Source organism: Chanos chanos, chromosome 2 (genome assembly GCF_902362185.1).
Source record: "Chanos chanos chromosome 2, fChaCha1.1, whole genome shotgun sequence".
NCBI lineage: Eukaryota > Metazoa > Chordata > Actinopteri > Gonorynchiformes > Chanidae > Chanos > Chanos chanos.
This window is the reverse complement of record NC_044496.1, coordinates 59,631,970-59,653,057: the sequence shown is the minus strand read 5'-3', so window position 1 is coordinate 59,653,057 and position 21,088 is coordinate 59,631,970. Positions and strand designations below refer to the sequence as shown.

Sequence of the window (21,088 nt, the reverse complement as noted above, 5' to 3'; positions counted from 1 at the left end):
GTAGGTAATAGGTAAAGTAAATATAGGTAGTAGGTAAATGTAGGTAATAGGTAAAGTAAATGTAGGTAAAAGGTAAAGTAAATATAGGTAATAGGTAAATGTAGGTAAAAGGTAAAGTAAATGTAGGTAATAGGTAAAGTAAATGTAGGTAATAGGTAAATGTAGGTAATAGGTAAAGTAAATGTAGGTAATAGGTGAAGTAAATATAGGTAGTAGGTAAAGTAAATGTAGGTAATAGGTAAATGTAGGTAATAGGTAAAGTAAATGTAGGTAACAGGTAAAGTAAATGTAGGTAATAGGTAAATGTAGGTAATAGGTAAAGTAAATATAGGTAGTAGGTAAAGTAAATGTAGGTAATAGGTAAATGTAGGTAATAGGTAAAGTAAATGTAGGTAATAGGTAAATGTAGGTAACAGGTAAAGTAAATGTAGGTAACAGGTGAAGTAAATGTAGGTAATAGATAAAGTAAATGTAGGTAATAGGTAAAGTAAATGTAGGTAATAGGTAAATATAGGTAATAGGTAAATGTAGGTAGTAGGTAAGGTTGATATACGTAACAGGTAAGGTAAATGTTCTCTGAAAGAAAAGCATACTTGACTGTTAAAGCATTTTAATTAATGAATGAAGTTCATTTTCAAAAAAGTACACCCTATTTTATTTACATATTTACAAGACAAAATGAATAATTATTAACCCAACTAAATACTCGTTACTCTTGAAACAGTGTAACTAGGCAAAGTATGACAGTGCAAATGTGTGCAAATACACAAGTATACAAAACCATCAAATCACTTAAAAGGGAAAAAATCTGTGTTCAAGTTCCTCTACAAGTTACAGTTCACTGCAGCAGGGTTTGCCTTTCTGTTCTCCAAAGACACTGATTATTACAGTAGTGTTACAGTAAACTAAAATACTTGTGTCACCGGCCATAGAGTGCATGAGACTCACATCTTAGACAATGTGCTGTCTCTGCGTGGATGGTCCATGCATGGGTGGTTCATGCATTTCCATGTGTTGTCTCTGCGTGGATGGTCCATGCATGGGTGGTTCATGCATTTCCATGTGCTGTCTCTGCGTGGATGGTCCATGCATGGGTGGTTCATGCATTTCCATGTGCTGTCTTTGCTGTTTCAGGATGCTTCATGCCTTTCCATGAGGCAGGAATTTTCTACGCTTAGGAGCGGCCAGCAGGGGGTGCATCTCCCAAGCGTACACTGCCAAGGAAGGTGGTGTGATCACTCATGCTTATCAGTGTGTCCTCATAAACCATGCGGATGGAGATGCGCTGGTGGGCGCGGAGCATTGACACACCAGCTGTGTAACAGGTGTTGAACTTGCGCTGTCCAGTCTCAATGCTACAGGTGCAGCGAAGGAATGGCGAACGGTCAACCAACACCTCGTAGCTGGCTATATCCGTGAAGTTGAGATAGTATATCTGCTTAACAGGGCAGGAGAGAACAACAAAAGGTTTTTTCATCATGCTTTCAGAGATGATGATGATTTTGCCTTTTGAAAAGCATGTGTAAAGCTGAGATCTCTTTGTGTATACTTCAGTCCTAGGCTAAGTTATCACAGCCTACACAAACTTTTGACCATCTTGTTCCAGACTTAGCTTTAGCACCATTACTCTTTCAAGCATGTTTAAGATCTGGGTTTGTGGATGCAGAAGCAGCAGGAGAAAGGTGGAGAAGAAGTATACTCACTTCTACTTGACTATAGATGAAGTAGATTCCATCCACCAGCACCTCCAGCTCTCCTGACCGTGAGTGCATCTTAAACACTTTATGGTGCACACAGATCATTTTCCAGTTTTTTAGCACACCCTCTGAAAGATCTCAGTTTAGGAAAAGGAAAGTCATTTAACAACAATCATGTATGCACAGGGACAATCCAAAAAAAGGCTGTACATTTTTCAGGTTAACCCCCTCAAATCAATCCAGCAGTCAGATTTTTCTTCAGAAAAGTCCATTACTGTCAAATGAAATGGGTGAGGGTAAAATATTTGGCTGATTAGGGATCCTAACTGCATCTCAGTGTGGTATGGCAACTGCTCCGCAGCAGACCGTAAAGCTCTCAAGCGGGTGGTGAAAACTGCCCAATGGATCACCGGCACCAAACTGCCCACCATCGAGAACATTTACACCAAACGCTGCCTGGGTCGGGCGAAAAGCATCATCAAGGATGCATCCCACCCTCACCACGGACTCTTTACCCTCCTCCCATCTGGCAGGCGCTACAAGAGCCTCCGCTCCCGCACCAGCCGGCTCAGGAAGAGCTTCTTCCATGAGGCTGTGACCCTGCTGAACTCCACACCACAGCGCTAAGCTTCATTTGCACTCCACTGCACTACCTGTACTTTATGCACTATCTCTGTACTATATGCACTGTTTTCTGCTCCTTTTGCACTGGCTTCCGCTCATGCTGCTCTGAGTACCCTATTTATAACTGTACATAAACATACTGTATATATTTTGTCTATTATATCTATTCAACCTATACATACACACTCCGCTGTCTACTCTGGCAGCTTCACCTCTGTGTAGAACATTATTTATTAATATATACACATGTACATATCTGTATATTTGCTCACCATCGCCTTAAATGCTGTATATACTGTATCTCCACTGTCTATAATGCTGTATATACTGTAAGATACAATATCACTACTGCAGTACTCACTACCTGCACTTACCTGTAAATAACACTATGCTTTTGCACTTCTCGTTAGATGCTACTGCATTTCATTGGCTTTGTACCTGTACTCTGCACAATGACAATAAAGTTGTATCTAATCTAATCTAATCTAATCTAAGCATAGGGGAAACACTCCTTTGAGCAGTAGTGTGAAGACCGTTTATCTGAAGTGTTTTTAAATATTTATTTACAATTAACACCAAAATTAAAAACAAGAAATATGGCCCTTACCTTCTCTCACTTGTATTGTTGTTTCTTGACCTTGCAGGTGTACCACTGCAGGCTGTAACCCAGAAGACATAAGGAATGATCACCATTTTAGGTTTGCTTTTTACGTTTCATTAAATTATTGCCATTAATTTATCATTTTTAAAGGAAGAAATGTGAGAGAGTATACATGCTACCTCTGGGTAATATTATTCGTAAACACAGTATTAGCCTCCACTGCTATGCTGATGACACACAATTGTATGTCTCAGCGAAGCCAGAGGAGAGACAACAGCTTAACAAAAGTGAGGAATGTGTTAAGGATATTAGGCACTGGATGCTTACTAACTTCCTCTTACTTAACTCTGAAAAGACAGAAGTACTAGGACCACATGCAGCTAGGAGTAAGCTTTCTGATCAAATAGTAATACTGGATGGCCTTTCTTTTTCATCATGTGCAGCAGTAAAAGACCTTGGTGTAATTATTGACTCCAGTCTTTCATTTGAAGCTCATGTAGATAATATTACCAGGATAGCCATCTTTCATCTCAGAAATATGTCATTTCATGATGCTGAAAAACTAGTTCATGCTTTCATTACCTCTAGGTTAGACTATTGTAATGCCCTACTGTCTGGATGTTCATGCTACATGCTAGGCTAAAAGCTAGAGCTACAAGACCGCCGCTACCTAGCCTACTTCTAGCCAATGTCCACTCCCTTGAAAACAAGCTGGACGAGCTGCGAGCTAGGATTACTACTCAGCGTGAGATCAGAGATTGCTGTGCTCTAATTCTCACGGAAACCTGGCTCTCGGACAGCACGCCAGACTCGGCAATTCAGCTACAAACTCACTCCGTCCACCGTGGGGACCGCACAGCGGCATCCGGAAAAAACAGAGGCGGTGGTATCTGCATCTACGTGAACAACAGGTGGTGTTCAGATGCACAGACTGTAGAGAAACACTGTTCAAATGACATAGAACTGCTGATGGTGAAGTATAGACCCTTCTATCTGCCGAGGGAGTTCAGCGCAGTATTCGTACTGGCTGTTTACATACCGCCAAGGGCAAACTCCGCGATGGCGCTGGGGCTGCTGCACGACACGATCAGCAAACAAGAAACTGCACACCCAGACGCCGTGTTCATCGCAGCTGGCGATTTCAACCACTGCAACCTAAGGACTGTTCTCCCCAAGTACCATCAGCACGTGAACTTTCCGACGAGGGAGCGCAACATTCTCGATCAAGTCTACAGCAACGTGAGGGGCGCCTACAAGGCTGCACCGCGGCTGCACTTCGGACAGTCCGACCACATCTCCGTGTTCCTCTACCCATCCTACCGACAACTACTCAAGCAAGCTCCACAAGTAAGTAAAGCTGTTAAAGTGTGGAATGAAGAAACTCACATGGTACTTCAGGACTGCTTTGACAGTACAAACTGGGATGTGTTCAGAACTGCTGCTTTGAGAGAGGACTCTACTGTTGACCTAGAGGACTACGCTTCTGGGGTAACTGGCTACATCAGTACCTGCATTGAGAACATTGTTCCCACTAAACACTGCAGAAAATACCCCAACCAGAACCTTGGGTAAACTGTGAAGTCCAATCCATGCTACGTGCTCGCACCACTGCATTTGTCTCAGGCAACGCTGAAGAGTACAAAAAGGCCAGATATGACCTGCGTAAATCTATCAGAGAGGCCAAGAGACAATACAGACTGAAGCTGGAGGGATACTACACCACCGCAGACTCCCAGCGCATGTGGCAGGGCCTGCAGCACATCACAGATTACCAGCAGAGGAGCAGGGTGGTCACAACCAGCCACGCCACACTGCCAGATGAGCTGAATGAGTTCTACGCTCGCTTCGAGGCCCTCAACACGGAACAACAGAGAGAGGCCTTGGCCACGGAGAGCACACAGAACTCATCACTAACCGTGTCAGCAGCAGATGTGCGTGTGGCTCTGAGGAGATTAAACCCAAGGAAGGTGGCTGGCCCAGACAACATCCCAGGGCCTGCACTCAGGGTTTGCTCAGCAGAACTAGCTGATGTGTTTGCAGACATATTCAATCTGTCCCTCAAGCAAGCTTCTGTGCCTTCCTGCTTCAAGTCCACCACCATTGTGCCCCTCCCAAAGAAAAGCACCGTGACCTGCCTGAATGACTATCGCCCTGTGGCACTCACTCCAATTGTGATGAAGTGCTTTGAAAGGATAGTCATGACTCACATCCAGGAGATCATTCCAGACACTTTAGACCCTCTACAGTTTGCTTACCGACGGAACCGGTCCACTGATGATGCAGTCAGCACTGCCATACACACAGCCCTCACACACCTAGAGGGCAAGGACACGTATGTCAGAATGCTGTTTATCGACTACAGCTCAGCATTCAATACGGTCATCCCCCACAAACTCTCCGAAAAGCTCCTCACCCTGGGACTGACACCCACCCTCTGCAACTGGGTACTGAACTTCCTAACGGACAGACCCCAGTCAGTCAGAGGTGGCAACCGCACGTCAAGCACAAGAACTGTAAGCACTGGGACCCGCCAGGGCTGCGTGCTGAGCCCCCTGCTGTATATCCTCTTCACGCACGACTGCGTGGCCTCCCAGAACAACACCAGCATCATCAAGTTTGCTGATGACACAACAGTCATTGGACTGATCACTGGAGGGGACGAGACAGCTTACAGGAGGGAGGTTGCAGATCTGGTGGCCTGGTGTCATAACAACAATCTCTCCCTTAATGCAGACAAGACTAAGGAAATGATTGTTGACCCAAGGAGGCGAGGGGAGCTGCACACACCACTTCACATAGGTGAGACTGAGGTGGAGAGGGTGAAAACCTTCAAATTCCTCGGCATTCACATCAGTGAGGATCTCACCTGGTCTCACAACACACAGCACATCATCAGGAAGTCCCAACAACGACTGTACTTCCTGAGAAGGCTGAGGAAATTTGGCATGCCAGCCAAAATTCTCAGCAACTTCTACAGGAGTACAATCGAGAGCATCCTTACCAGCTCCATCACAGTCTGGTATGGAAACTGCACCACTCAGGACACGAAGGCTCTCCAGCGCGTGATTAAATCTGCTCAGTCCATCTCAGGAGCAGCCTTCCCCCTGCTGCAGGACACCTACAACACCAGGGTCATCAGGAGGGCCCACAACATCATCAGGGATAGTTCACACCCCCAACATAACCTCTTCACACTTCTACCATCAGTCAAGCGTAATAGAAGTGTGAAGTCCAGAACATCAAGACTGACAAACAGCTTCTATCCACAGGCAGTCAGGCTTGTGAATGACTCTTTCACACATGGCCCCTTCCAACCTCTTTGACTGGTGGGCCATCTACTGAAAACACACACTACTTAACGAACACTAAACTCTGCAGACACAAGACAGCTGTTAGCACTGCTGTCCCACCACTGTCATCATGTAATATTGCACAATGCACTTTATGACTGCTGCTCTCTGCCCCCTTGCACATACTGTGCAGGTACTGCGACATTGCACATTCATCTACCTCACTTCTCTTGTTTTTCTATAAGTTCTTTTGCTATTTATATCGTCTCCATATAAGATTTTTTTTCTACTTATTTATACATTGTCTATTCACACTCGTCTGGTAACAGAGGATGAGCAAAGTAAGAATTTCATTGTACAGTGCAACTGCCTGTTTTGCTGTGCACATGACAATAAAACTCTTGAATCTTGAATGTTCTAGTAGGTGTATAAATAAGCTGCAGTTAGTTCAGAATGCAGCAGCCAGAGTTCTTACTAGAACCAAAGATATGATCACATCACTCCTATCTTATCCACATTGCACTGGCTCCCAGTCAAATCTCGTATTGATTATAAAATCTTACTATTAACCTATAGAGCACTAAATGGTCTTGCACCACAGTGCCTGAGTGAACTCCTGGTCTTTTATGATCCGCCATGCCTACTTAGATCAAAAGGTGCAGGCCATTTGTTGGTACCTTGAATTGTGAAGGCTACAGCAGGGGGCAGAGCCTTCTCTCACAGAGCCCCACAGTTATGGAACAGCCTCCCAATTAATGTTCGAGACTCAGACACAGTCTCTAAGTCAAGGCTGAAAACTTAGCTGTTTAGCCAAGCCTTTTGCTAACAGCTCTTTACTAGGTAAAAGAGCAGATCTGAAGGGTTCTCGGGCATAGAGTGTTTGGTGAACTGGGATGTTTGGATGCTGTTGCCTCCCCCCCAACACGTTCACTCAGGTTTGTTGACAGTGGAGTGGGTGGCCGCCTTGTGTCCCAGAGTGCCCTCATGTCCGCATTACCTTCTAGCTCTCCCTTTTAGCTATGCTGTAATAGCTAGTCTTGCTGGAGTCCCTGCCTGCACTCAGCACACGATGTACATTGCTCCTTAACCATTATGTGGAAATGAACATATCTCACAATCTCTCTCTCTCTCTCTCCCCCCCCCTCTCTCTCTCTGTCGTAGCCACACATGCTACTCCTGAGGTACCAGTGATCCTGACTCCTGCCCTCCAGACCGATCCATCCTGGTGTTATTGTCTTTCATCCCCCTGTCAGCCTCCTGTCAGCACGCCATCCCCTTTGTTTGTGTTCTGATTGTATTTACTTGCAATTGTAACTGCCCACTGGGTCGGCACCTATTGCACACCTGTCTAGCCAAGAGGGGGTCTCCTCTCTCTGTGATCCTTCTCAGGATTTCTCCCATTTTTTTCCCTGTTATTCCTGTTACACCTGGGTTTGGGGGAATTTTATCTTGCCCGCCATGAGGATTAAGTCAGGGGGTGCCATCCTGTTTTGTTTGTTGTGGCATGTAAAGCCCTTTGAGACTGTAAACAGTGATATTGGGCTCTAAATAAACTTGAAACTTGAATCTCCGGTGACATAAAGAAATCAACCTTAAAAAATATAGTATAGTATAGCAGTGTAGGATGTGAAGTTGGAGTGTAAATGGTGTAAGCAGAGTAAGACAACTCACCTGGAACTCCTTTGTTTTTGCTTTATTGACAATCCCTGTGAATGAGAATCAAAAATTCCAACACCAAATCATACCAAATTTTAGGTTACTCATTTCAATAAACAATGGTAAAATGTTTCATTGTTTTCAACTCTACCTGCTGGCCCTTGGGGACCAGGGGGTCCTTTTGGCCCGGGGGGTCCAGGTGGTCCTCCTGGGCCTAGGATATTGCTCCCGGGAATACCAGGGATCCCTGGAATACCTGGAGGCCCTTGCGGCCCTGGGGGGCCTTGCGGCCCTGGGGGGCCAGGTGAACAAGGCACTGGTTTTCTTCCTGAGAAACAGATGATTAAGTCAATGCCCTTTTTAAACATCTATTCCAATGCCCTTTTTAAACATCTTTTTAAGCATCCCAAGAACGATATACAATCTTTACTGTCAATTTTACTATATCACCAGGTAGTAAAAAACAGCATGCTTTTGCTGAAAACAATTCTTCTGAAATAGTACTGGTAGACTCAGATTGTACCTTTTTTCCGTTTTCCGCGGGATTCTGAAAGAAACATCAGATAACAAAAATGAAATATCATTCAGTCCTAGAACTGCTATTTCCTGGAGAGAACCACCACTCCTTGAAAGTTTCTTTTGTTTTTATCTATGACTCAGTACTGCACAGAGGATGTTGAAGTGGCTTTGGAATACATTATGGTCACACACACACTCGCACACGCACGCACGCACACACACTCACACTTACTTCATGTTTTTGAGTAGACTAGGGCCTCCTCATGCTTTAATGATGTGATCAGAGACTCTAGCCCAGTAAGGTATCTCAGAGTTGTCTGCTTGGAGCTTGTAAGTGTGGATTCCCGTACACTGTACACACATGTGCCTGAAGCATTAGTCGGCAATGCAACAGGAGAGGTTAATTAGGGAGATATATTATCCTGCCAAAATCTTTTCCCTGAATTAGGCCCAGATGGAGAATGTAGATGAAAGTGTGTGTGTGTATGCATGTACAAATGCTGGTGTACCTTTGTGAATGTCCATGCAGATTGTAGGGCCTCACTACTATGCCTGGCAGACTAGTAAACTGAGCACTCTTGTTTGGTACAGAAGAATCCTTTGAAAGTACACTCCTCTAGGTTAGTCTATACCATGTCATTATAACTACAAAGGCAGTTTAACCTTAAAATATTCACAGTTTGAGTTCTCTCAAGACATATGGCCAGTGTTTTGCTTCTAGCTGAATTACTAGATGCATCCACATGAATTTTTCCTAATGAGCAAACTATCTGAAATCTGGTCCATGTTATAAGTGCAAACGTCTGAAATACCGACGGCCTCCTGATTTCTCACTGAGATTACAGAGGTTTTTGTCTGTGTGGAGTGCAAAGGGCTGGGAGTAATTATTGTTTAGAGTCTGAATTTTTACTGATTTATAGCAAAAGTCTCAAAAGGTATTTCTTCTTCCTTTAAGCACAATCACTGTTCTCTCCTGAAGCACTCATTGTCACGCAAATGAATCCCAGAATTTTCTTCAGATCACGGCTAGCTCCAGTTCTTTTTGCTCTGTGAAACAGCCGCTAAACAGGATGTGAACAATTCTCACAGCAGATGAGTATTTGGGGATTTGCATTCACTCAAGGGTAAACATCAGGGCTTCATAGACCATATGGATAGCTGTCTCAGAGGTTACAGTGTACTGGCAATCACAACATTGATCTCAGTGTCAATACACATCCAGTAAGAGCAACCTTTGCCCATATCAAAGATACTGTGAATATATCCAGTCTTTCATACTTACTGTATGTGTTATTACATGTAATACTGGGGTACAGCATAACAAAAATCCAAAACATATACAAAATAACAAAAAGTATCCTTGCATATGATTTTTATACATATTATTTAACATATTACTTTTAACATTACAACAGTACATATCAAATATGCTCTGAGTATGTACAGGCTTGCGCTTTGGAACACAGTTTGCACAACAATCTTACACAAGCATAATTCTGACACTGCTTTCACTAAATAAATGCGTTACCTTCTCTCCTTAATAATCTGAGTATCTGACATATGTATTTGTATACCCTAACCCTAACACTGCTGTGTTAAGTTATCCTTGTTTAATTTTGATCTGCAGGTCTGATGAGTTAAATTTAACTGCAAATAAGGTTTAAAAATAAGAACACTTCAAAACGACTGATGCTAATAATAATAATAATAATAATAATAATAATAATAATAAAATTATACAATTACTCAATTATTTAACATTTTAATTAAGAGAAATAGTGCAGTTGGCTGTTACTGGCATGCCTGAGTCTTCCAGTTATTGCTGGCATCACCACTGGGGTTAAGTGGGTTTCACATTTAATCAGAGGAGATGCAATGCAAAGAAATGTTGCTCGACTACCTCAAGTATGGAAAACAGACGCAAACAGTTAGGACTCCTATATTAGAAAAGGAAATGTCAGTCTGAACCCAGCAGTGACATTCACTGAGAACTCTACCTGAATCCTGTTGTCTGTTTGGACTTCTCTTTGTTCTCTGAAGACTGTTCCTTTTTGTCTCAGAATGACTGTCATAATTTTCAGTGCTTCTGCCTTGTGTGTTTGTCTGTGGAAAGATAGAGAGGGTCTGTAATGTTTGCAATAATAAACACGTTCTGATTCTCTGTTGGAAATCAAAACTTTGAGAATTTCATTTCATCCTATATGGAATTTAGAAAATTAAAGTGGAATTTTCCATGTATTCACAGCATAACCAGCCGTAATACATCAAAGTAAATCCTCAGACTCACCTAGCACACTCATGGGGATGATTCACATTAGGTCTTTATACATTCTGAAAATGTTGTCCCATAACATGAAAGCAATTTTTGATTTTAAATGCATTTGTTCTCTGAAAAACTGCACTGCATACAGTAATGATGTTTCAGTTCTGTACAGCAGGGTTTATTTATTATGCCACATACTTAACTTTTACACAGTCTATGACAGTTTCAGATATAAACTTCGGTATTTAACAAAAAGGAAAAACTCAGTGGGAAACATGATGTCAGGTATTGTCAATGTGTGAAGTTCTATGTATAATCTGACTGAATTTATGAAAAGTCTTCAAAGTTAGGGTCACTTAAAATGATTCTTTGGTGTACAAAAAATAAACTACATTATTCAGTCATTAACTTATTGTATGGTAATGAGTTACATAGGTTCTGTGAACTATCTAAGCATGTTACAACATTATGTATCAAATATAAAGTCAGTGCACTGCCACAGAGACTTGGATATCACCAGACTGTCTGTGTGCTCATAAGCACAATGAAAACTTGTCCTTCAATCATATTACTGCTCTTCCATCTGCCAATGCTTTGTAACTGACCTTTAGACTGTCTACATGATACAGTCTAATGACAATGCATGCAACCATCAACATACAGCCATTTCCAATGTTCGTATGTGTTGCAAAAACAGTGAATACTCTTAATTCTGTCTGAATACTTTGGCTGAACCTTAACTTTTAACTGATTCAAATGCTCCAGCATATATAGCTTACCACTGTCATGTCTGATCAGATCAACAAAGGGTATGAAAACACATCTGCTGAGGATAACCTAAAACCATCATATTTTCTATGCTCGTCTAGGTTACTCTGGTTATACTGAATGACTCCGGTTGTATGGGCAATCAGCTTTAACTTTGAAAAGGTGATAGTTATTGGACCCATGGAATATTCACCAGTTTTGTTTGCTTGTATGTTTGTTAGATTTGGCAGCATACTGGTCACTGAAGGGTTTTATAAATCACTTGTAATCTAACCTAATATCAGATAGGAAAGTGTCTGCTCACACATTATTCTGGAAAATATGGCTGTATACTTTTTGTATATTATTTTACTGCCCATCAGTGCAATGGTGACTACCACAGGTTGACTGGGGCACCAGATTAGCAATGGGCAGATCTCAGGTGCATAGCTTGAACCTTTGCACGTGTTACAACTTCCTGGAAGTCCTCCAAGGCCCTGTGACAAAAAATGGTGGGTGACCCCACATGTGTCCAAGGAGGCATGCGGTATCCTACCACATTTAGAGGATTTTACATTATAGGAGTTTTGCTACTGAACCTACAGTTTGAATTCATTTGAAATAATTCTGATATGACGCAGTCCAATGCCAAAAGCTCTGTCAGTACAAAGCAGAAAGTTCCACAACTTTACAATCTCAAATAATATTATGATGTAATTTCTTGTCATTTGTCAACAAAAAGTACACATGTACACACGGCATGTGGTGAAGTCCTATGGCGCTGTGAAAATCTGCAGGACCCTTCCAACAGGGTGTCATCATACTTTGCAGAGCAGTTTCAAGATAGTGTACATGTTTTAAAATGGAGAACTCTGTGACCCATCTTACTTTGGCTCTACCAGTTGTTCTAGTGTGTACGGCTCAAACAAAGACAATTTCTACAAATTCAAAGGCTACACAGTCCCAGCCAAACCAAATAAAAGAGGGCCAGTTCTTCAGCTGTCTGAGTCACAGCGGCCTCAGTCCAGGCTGTAATCTGAGCCACTTTTGTCTACTTCTTCTCTGTTTTAGACTCTCACTGGGGTATAAGTGCCTTGAATTTCATCTTTTGATACAAAAGCTGGATATTTGTCACTTGTCCAAGCAGCGCACCCATTCTGGCCCCCCAGTTTCTGCCCTATTCAAAGTAGCTTGAGTGACCCAATAAAAATACCACAGCCAGTGTTCTCAAGTAGCAAGAGAGAGTTAGAGATGTGAACAGGAAATATCAGCTGTATTTTGTACATGGGTGAATTGAGGACAATTGGACCAAAAGTCATGTAGGTGTCTATGTGACATTGCAGATGGTCTAACATGCCACACCTTTATTTGAACATGGACTGTTCTCTGCTTCAATTACACTACTGTATTTGACACGAGTGATAAGGTCAAAAACACAAAGATGTTTTCTTTTCCTAATTGCTGTTCTCACTGCTTTTCAGTTTTAAATAACATTTTTATTTGAGCATTAGAGTCACATGCTAGTGTGCTCAGCCAGCACTGATTGATCTGAGTTTATGTTTAGGATGATCAGGGGTGTGTACTCTGGGCTAAGAGCAAAAACAGGACACTCTGTCTAGACAATGCAACATGATTCTGAGACCCTGTCTAAGAGTTTAATTTTCATTCTATCAAGCATTTAATACTATACACTTATGGGCAACATGTAAAGACCCCTCTGGAAACATGTTTTATCACACAGAGGTCCAGATGTTTTCAAATCAAAACAGGGCAAAAAAGACCAGGTATTTTGAAGTATTTTGTAATTTTTTAGGCGAGACACAATGGTTTGTTCTGCATGGCAGTTCATGCATGCAAAAGGTCCTCTGTCTGAGTCTGATGGAAAACAGACTTTCAGCTTGGCTTAAAAATTGGAGGGCTTGAAATATTCTTAAGCATAACCCCCACGGCTCACTCAGTTCAGAAAGCTGGACTACCGCTCCTCCTCCCAGGTACACATTCCTTTTGGGCAGAAAAAGAGGCAAATTTATAGACAAATCACAGAAGAAGAATTGATGTCATTACACTCATGAGTTATTGTGCATAAATAGTCTGACGATTCAGAACTGTGCTCCCAGCATCTGTAATGGATTTGGTAAAGGTACGCCACCTGTTGGATGTGATCGCCCTGTTGGCGTGTATGATGCCGTGACACTTTGACATGATGTGGGAGACAAACCGCTGAGTCACGGTTGCCCTTCTGGTTTGTCTCGCCACGTGTGCCGTGGGTATGGAAACGTGTCCAAGTTTTGACTGTGGTTGTCTCAAACATTCTCATTGCTTTTCTCTTCAGTACGCAATTCATCAAAGCAACAAGACAACTCAAACATTCTCATTGCTTTTCTCTTCAGTACGCAATTCATCAAAGCAACAAGACAACTCAAACATTCTCATTGCTTTTCTCTTCAGTACACAATTCATCAAAGCAACAAGACAACTCAAACATTCTCATTGCTTTTCTCTTCAGTGAGCAATTCATCAAAGCAACAAGACAATTCATTTAATGTTGGACGTGAGTGTGACCTTACCACTGTTGGAGTGCTTCTCATGAGTGAGACAAAGTTAATGTTTATATTACATTTACATTTCTCCATTTAGCAAACATTTCATTTCAAACACTGCACATACAAATGCCAGAGTGCTGAGGGAAAATAGGAGAGTGGACAGCAGGCCCCATAATATCAACTACTGAGGACCTCCAGCAACAAGTGTCACAGAATACATTCTAATTAGTACCTATCATAGAGGGAAGAAAATGTGCATCGTAAAAATAAGTGCAGACAGGACGGTATAAGCATCAGCAGGGATTTATTGAATATAGGAATTTCCATAAAATATACATCAGAGAAAGATGAGTAACACATCGGAATATTTGAGCCATCAAAACAGTGGACAGAGGTCAAGTATAGAGGGGTGGAGTAGATGATAACTGTGGAGGCCAGGCTTTTACAAAAGAGATGGTTCTTTAAGCACTGCTTGATAATTGTGAGGGAGTCAGCAGAGCAGATGGAACTGGGCAACTCATTCCACTATCAAGGAGCCCAATATGTAAAGAGTCAAGTTTGTGACTTTCTGTGTGAGAGGCGCTCTGCTGTAGAGGGGGTCTCTCAAACCTGGAGTTGGGATGTTAAACTATGCGGCAAAAGCAAAGGTGGACTCACACTGTTTGTAAACATCAGACGGTACAACCCAGAGTATGGGATTGATAAAGAGATGATCTGCTGTTGAGATATCAAACTGCTGGCAGTGATTCTCCAACCAGACTACATGTGTTCTTCTCCATGCTGCAGTGCTGGGGAGGCAGCATTAAGAAGAGAGAGGCTGCGTGGCTGGATAAGCTGGTCTGGGGAGCTGGTTCTGTGCTCTGTATGGAGCTGGACTCTCTGGGCACAGTGGCAGAGAGAAGGACACTGTGCAAACTGCTGTCTATCAAGGGCTGTCACCCACTGAACACCATCATTACAAAGCAGAGGAGTATATTCAGTGGCAGGCTGCTGTCTCAGAGCTGCTCAACAGACAGACTTAGGAGATGCTTTGTCCCCAGACCCATTCAGTGGCAGGCTGCTGTCTCAGAGCTGCTCAACAGACAGTCTTACGAGATGCTTTGTCCCCAGACCCATTCAGTGGCAGGCTGCTGTCTCAGAGCTGCTCAACAGACAGACATAGGAGATCCTTTGTCCCCAGACCCATTCAGTGGCAGGCTGCTGTCTCAGAGCTGCTCAACAGACAGACTTACGAGATCCTTTGTCCCCAGACCCATTCAGTGGCAGGCTGCTGTCTCAGAGCTGCTCAACAGACAGACTTACGAGATCCTTTGTCCCCAGACCCATTCAGTGGCAGGCTGCTGTCTCAGAGCTGCTCAACAGACAGATATAGGAGATCCTTTGTCCCCAGACTCATTCAGTGGCAGGCTGCTGTCTCAGAGCTGCTCAACAGACAGACTTACGAGATCCTTTGTCCCCAGACCCATTCAGTGGCAGGCTGCTGTCTCAGAGCTGCTCAACAGACAGACCTACGAGATCCTTTGTCCCCAGACCCATTCAGTGGCAGGCTGCTGTCTCAGAGCTGCTCAACAGACAGACCTACGAGATCCTTTGTCCCCAGACCCATTCAGTGGCAGGCTGCTGTCTCAGAGCTGCTCAACAGACAGACTTACGAGATCCTTTGTCCCCAGACCCATTCAGTGGCAGGCTGCTGTCTCAGAGCTGCTCAACAGACAGACTTACGAGATCCTTTGTCCCCAGACTCATTCAGTGGCAGCCTGCTGTCTCAGAGCTGCTCAACAGACAGACTTACGAGATCCTTTGTCCCCAGACCCATTCAGTGGCAGGCTGCTGTCTCAGAGCTGCTCAACAGACAGACTTACGAGATCCTTTGTCCCCAGACTCATTCAGTGGCAGCCTGCTGTCTCAGAGCTGCTCAACAGACAGACTTACGAGATCCTTTGTCCCCAGACCCATTCAGTGGCAGGCTGCTGTCTCAGAGCTGCTCAACAGACAGATATAGGAGATCCTTTGTCCCCAGACTCATTCAGTGGCAGGCTGCTGTCTCAGAGCTGCTCAACAGACAGACTTACGAGATCCTTTGTCCCCAGACCCATTCAGTGGCAGGCTGCTGTCTCAGAGCTGCTCAACAGACAGACCTACGAGATCCTTTGTCCCCAGACCCATTCAGTGGCAGGCTGCTGTCTCAGAGCTGCTCAACAGACAGACTTACGAGATCCTTTGTCCCCAGACCCATTCAGTGGCAGGCTGCTGTCTCAGAGCTGCTCAACAGACAGATATAGGAGATCCTTTGTCCCCAGACTCATTCAGTGGCAGGCTGCTGTCTCAGAGCTGCTCAACAGACAGACTTACGAGATCCTTTGTCCCCAGACCCATTCAGTGGCACGCTGCTGTCTCAGAGCTGCTCAACAGACAGACCTACGAGATCCTTTGTCCCCAGACCCATTCAGTGGCAGGCTGCTGTCTCAGAGCTGCTCAACAGACAGACTTACGAGATGCTTTGTCCCCAGACCCATTCAGTGGCAGGCTGCTGTCTCAGAGCTGCTCAACAGACAGACTTACGAGATGCTTTGTCCCCAGACTCATTCAGTGGCAGGCTGCTGTCTCAGAGCTGCTCAACAGACAGATATAGGAGATCCTTTGTCCCCAGACTCATTCAGTGGCAGGCTGCTGTCTCAGAGCTGCTCAACAGACAGACTTACGAGATCCTTTGTCCCCAGACCCATTCAGTGGCAGGCTGCTGTCTCAGAGCTGCTCAACAGACAGACCTACGAGATCCTTTGTCCCCAGACCCATTCAGTGGCAGGCTGCTGTCTCAGAGCTGCTCAACAGACAGACTTACGAGATCCTTTGTCCCCAGACCCATTCAGTGGCAGGCTGCTGTCTCAGAGCTGCTCAACAGACAGATATAGGAGATCCTTTGTCCCCAGACCCATTCAGTGGCAGGCTGCTGTCTCAGAGCTGCTCAACAGACAGACTTACGAGATCCTTTGTCCCCAGACTCATTCAGTGGCAGCCTGCTGTCTCAGAGCTGCTCAACAGACAGACTTACGAGATCCTTTGTCCCCAGACCCATTCAGTGGCAGGCTGCTGTCTCAGAGCTGCTCAACAGACAGATATAGGAGATCCTTTGTCCCCAGACTCATTCAGTGGCAGGCTGCTGTCTCAGAGCTGCTCAACAGACAGACTTACGAGATCCTTTGTCCCCAGACCCATTCAGTGGCAGGCTGCTGTCTCAGAGCTGCTCAACAGACAGACCTACGAGATCCTTTGTCCCCAGACCCATTCAGTGGCAGGCTGCTGTCTCAGAGCTGCTCAACAGACAGACCTACGAGATCCTTTGTCCCCAGACCCATTCAGTGGCAGGCTGCTGTCTCAGAGCTGCTCAACAGACAGACCTACGAGATCCTTTGTCCCCAGACCCATTCAGTGGCAGGCTGCTGTCTCAGAGCTGCTCAACAGACAGATATAGGAGATCCTTTGTCCCCAGACTCATTCAGTGGCAGGCTGCTGTCTCAGAGCTGCTCAACAGACAGACTTACGAGATCCTTTGTCCCCAGACCCATTCAGTGGCACGCTGCTGTCTCAGAGCTGCTCAACAGACAGACCTACGAGATCCTTTGTCCCCAGACCCATTCAGTGGCAGGCTGCTGTCTCAGAGCTGCTCAACAGACAGAGTTACGAGATGCTTTGTCCCCAGACCCATTCAGTGGCAGGCTGCTGTCTCAGAGCTGCTCAACAGACAGACTCACGAGATCCTTTGTCCCCAGACTCATTCGGCTCTTCAGCTCGTCCCACCGGGGGCGGGCGGAAGTTTAGTACTAGGTCTGATGCTCTGCTCTCTGTTTCTGCTTTGCTTTGTGTGTGTGTGTGTGTGTGTGTGTGTGTGTTTGCTTTATTTCACTGGCTATATAAGCCCTGCTCACTAAGCCACTTTATTTAATGTCAGTGCACATTCTTTTGCACAATTCTTTTTTTATCTTATTTTATTTCATTTTATTTTATTTTATTATATTGTGTGTATTGCTAAATTCTTATTGTATGTATTTAATTGTGTCATGTGAAGCTACTGGATACCTACATTTCCTTTGGGATCAATAAAGTATCTATCTATCTATCTATCTATCTATCTATCTATCTATCTATCTATCTATCCATCTATCTATGTAGTGAATGCATTTAACTGCAAGCAGCTTTCCACATGGTCCTCTAGCAGTATTGCTCATTTGATGCACAGGTGTCTCTACAGCATGGATACAGCTGTACGCTCTGGGAATTCAAATCAGTGTAGTGCCAATAAGAGTTGAAACATTTTGTTTGACAAAAAGCTCTTCTGCCCCATCACAGAAATCTGTCAGAAACCCTCCATTACTCATAAAGGGAGAAGTGAGAGCGTTTGGAACAACTCTGGATATAAGACAATTGAGAACATTGATACCCCTTTGGTCTCTGTATCTCCATGGACCTGATTAAAGGCTAGGGGACAGTACAGACTGGCAGGTGTTAGAATTCCAACAATTAAGGCATGCACATAAAAAAGAAACAATTAATTAAGGGGCTGTTAAATCTTCAAAGTGAAGCTGTCTTGCAGCTCTTGGGGGAGACCAGTCTATCTGGGCCCACATGCTCCTGTTTCTCCAGCTATGTAAACTGTGGTATCTGTAATCACGGTTGTTTAATGCAGACATCTGGATCAGACACCATTGTCATTAAATATTTACAGCTGCACTAGAGTTTTTCACCTCACAGAGAACTGTACTCTGGTCTAAATACCACTGACATTTCACTATGCTTTCTTCCTGCAGCCAAAATCAATTTAAAGTATTTAAAAAGGAAAACTCTGTCAGGTCTAAAAAATTCTGATTTCCAGCTGCTATAAGATTACTTATACAAATGTAACAATACCACAGGTGTATTAGCCTGCACAGTTTTACAGATTGACAGTTTCCCGGTCAATACATGTGGGAAATTTCAGGAGAGGTTTAGGATTCATTTAAGTCCACTTACAACCAGGAGTGAAAAATTAAAATGTATGAATATGCTATTGAATATGCTTGTTTAATCAGATCCTGAGCATGCAGTGATAAAATGTAGCCCTAATGATGGTACAGTTATTAATGAACAATATACATCTTAAGGCACTGTTAGGAGCCTTGTTCTGAAAAATTTCCCAAGGCAAATGCACTGCACAAGCTGGTAACCTGGAGTTAGTCCAGGGTCTGGCAGTTAGGCTGGCCATTGCTGTGTTGTGAACTGTCTAGAGCTTAATGATACATTCCATCCTCTGCTCTTTCAAAGCCTGATACCACAATTCAATATTAACATATAAAGTTTCACTGGCACACATCCAAGTTCCTGATGTTCATCCAAATCTCATAAAGTTCATACAAGCCATTGCACCTGCTTGCAATTTGGCCAGTGTTTTTCCACCTGCTACCTCACAGTCAACTGGTCGCTAAACCCTCCTTATGGCACGTACGCCCATTCTTGGTGGACTCAGATATTTCCAATTTGGGACAAGTACAAAAACAGATGAAACAAGCTGTGTAGATCCAGCCTAACATCTGTTCAGCAGCACTGGCATGTTTCATGTGTTCTGAATATTTGCTTTATCACGCTCCAGTTGTTAACACTCATGTGAGACTGATCCCCCACAGTGTCATTTTCCTCTTTGTTCAGCATGTATCTGGACTGAGCAGGACTCTGTATGTATCTGTCATTTTCCTCTTTGTTCTGCATGTATCTGGACTGAGCAGGACTCTGTATGTATCTGTCATTTTCCTCTTTGTTCTGCATGTATCTGGACTGAGCAGGACTCTGTATGTATCTGTCATTTTCCTCTTTGTTCTGCATGTATCTGGACTGAGCAGGACTCTGTATGTATCTGTCATTTTCCTCTTTGTTCTGCATGTATCTGGACTGAGCAGGACTCTGTATGTATCTGTCATTTTCCTCTTTGTTCTGCATGTATCTGGACTGAGCAGGACTCTGTATGTATTGACTGCACACACTGGTAGTGGTGCTTACTGAAGAAGGCATAACCCTCAAATATACATCGTTCTGTTTTTCAGTTATTTCAATATGGAAAGTTACTGCAAAGAGGGAAAACAAATCTGGGCTCTTTGTGCTCATTTTTAAAATTCTCACATCTCTGATGATGAAGACAACATATCCAGCAGTAATTTACATAAAGAACCAGCTTCAAAAGTCAAACACAACTTATGTCTTTAGGTATTCAGCTTCATCTGCCTTTGCAGTCAATGCTATCACCTTTTAGAATGAAATCAATTACATGAAACAAACAATACCATGTTTCTTCTTATTATTCAGTTAGAAACAATTTCCTTTTCCTCATCTGCCTTGCCACCAGACAAAGAAAAATGTATAACGTGTAAAGCCAGCATTACATGGCAGCGCTATTAATTTACTACTATATCAGCTTTTGCCCCCCTCTACTGGTTTTGATATGTTACTAACAAAATAAGCATTAACGTAAAAGGCTGCAAGGGAGAGATTCATCATCTCATTTCACTGATCAAAAGACTTGCAGCCCAAACTGTCTGACACATCTGAGACTGTTCCCTGTGACCTGATATGTTCTGACACAACACATGAACTGTACGAAATGATCAGTAAAATGATCTCAATTACAATTCCTACATTACCCTTAAAATTAAAATATTGGACCTCAACGTCACCCCACCCCCCCCAGACTATTGACTACAGAACTACGAAACGTAATGTTCACCTGTAGGACGCCTTCAGGATTCAGACGATTGAGCACTACGCCACCAACCGCCGGTGTGGGTTCGGCTCTTGTCCAGGCAATCTCCCGTTTGAATTCAGATCGAAGATCAAGAAAACAAGAAATTGTCACAACATGTAACGAGAAGGAGAAAACAAAGAATCCAAAGAAAATCTTGAAGTTGTTACAATTTTTCTTGCACATGCAAGAGGGATGGGTTTGAGAGGCGGATGTTTTCTCGAGAAAATTGTCCTGTAAGCTTTGGCATCCCATCGTTATTTGGAAGGAGAAACAGTGCTACTTCGGGACAATCAGTTCGACTGTTGTCCTTGCTCCAGAGCAATTTATTAGAGAAAATGACCATGTGCCGTGAAGCATACATCGGTACTCTTGTCAAAAGAGT

The 21,088-nt window shown here is 43.5% G+C and overlaps 1 protein-coding gene across 1 annotated transcript; it reads right to left on the bottom strand.

Annotated features, from left to right (window-relative positions):
• Positions 1 to 1,174: 1,174 nt before the first annotated feature.
• LOC115805133 (ectodysplasin-A-like) lies at positions 1,175 to 20,958 on the bottom strand. The gene is made up of 6 exons (XM_030765614.1): positions 20,673 to 20,958; positions 8,020 to 8,196; positions 7,884 to 7,918; positions 2,929 to 2,980; positions 1,704 to 1,834; positions 1,175 to 1,435 (listed from the first exon to the last, which is right to left on the bottom strand). Exons 1-6 carry the CDS (start codon positions 20,956 to 20,958, stop codon positions 1,175 to 1,177), a joined length of 942 nt encoding a protein of 313 aa, XP_030621474.1.
• Between the last annotated feature and the right edge of the window lie 130 nt (positions 20,959 to 21,088).

Coding starts and splice junctions, on each gene's coding strand:
- LOC115805133 (XM_030765614.1), bottom strand. CDS start 20,958: ATGGGATGCCAAAGCTTACAGGACAATTTTCTCGAGAAAACATCCGCC. Junction 7,919..8,019: donor TGGTCCCCAAGGGCCAGCAG/GTAGAGTTGAAA, acceptor TCTCATTCACAG/GGATTGTCAATAAAGCAAAA. Junction 1,835..2,928: donor AACAATACAAGTGAGAGAAG/GTAAGGGCCATA, acceptor TCCTAAACTGAG/ATCTTTCAGAGGGTGTGCTA.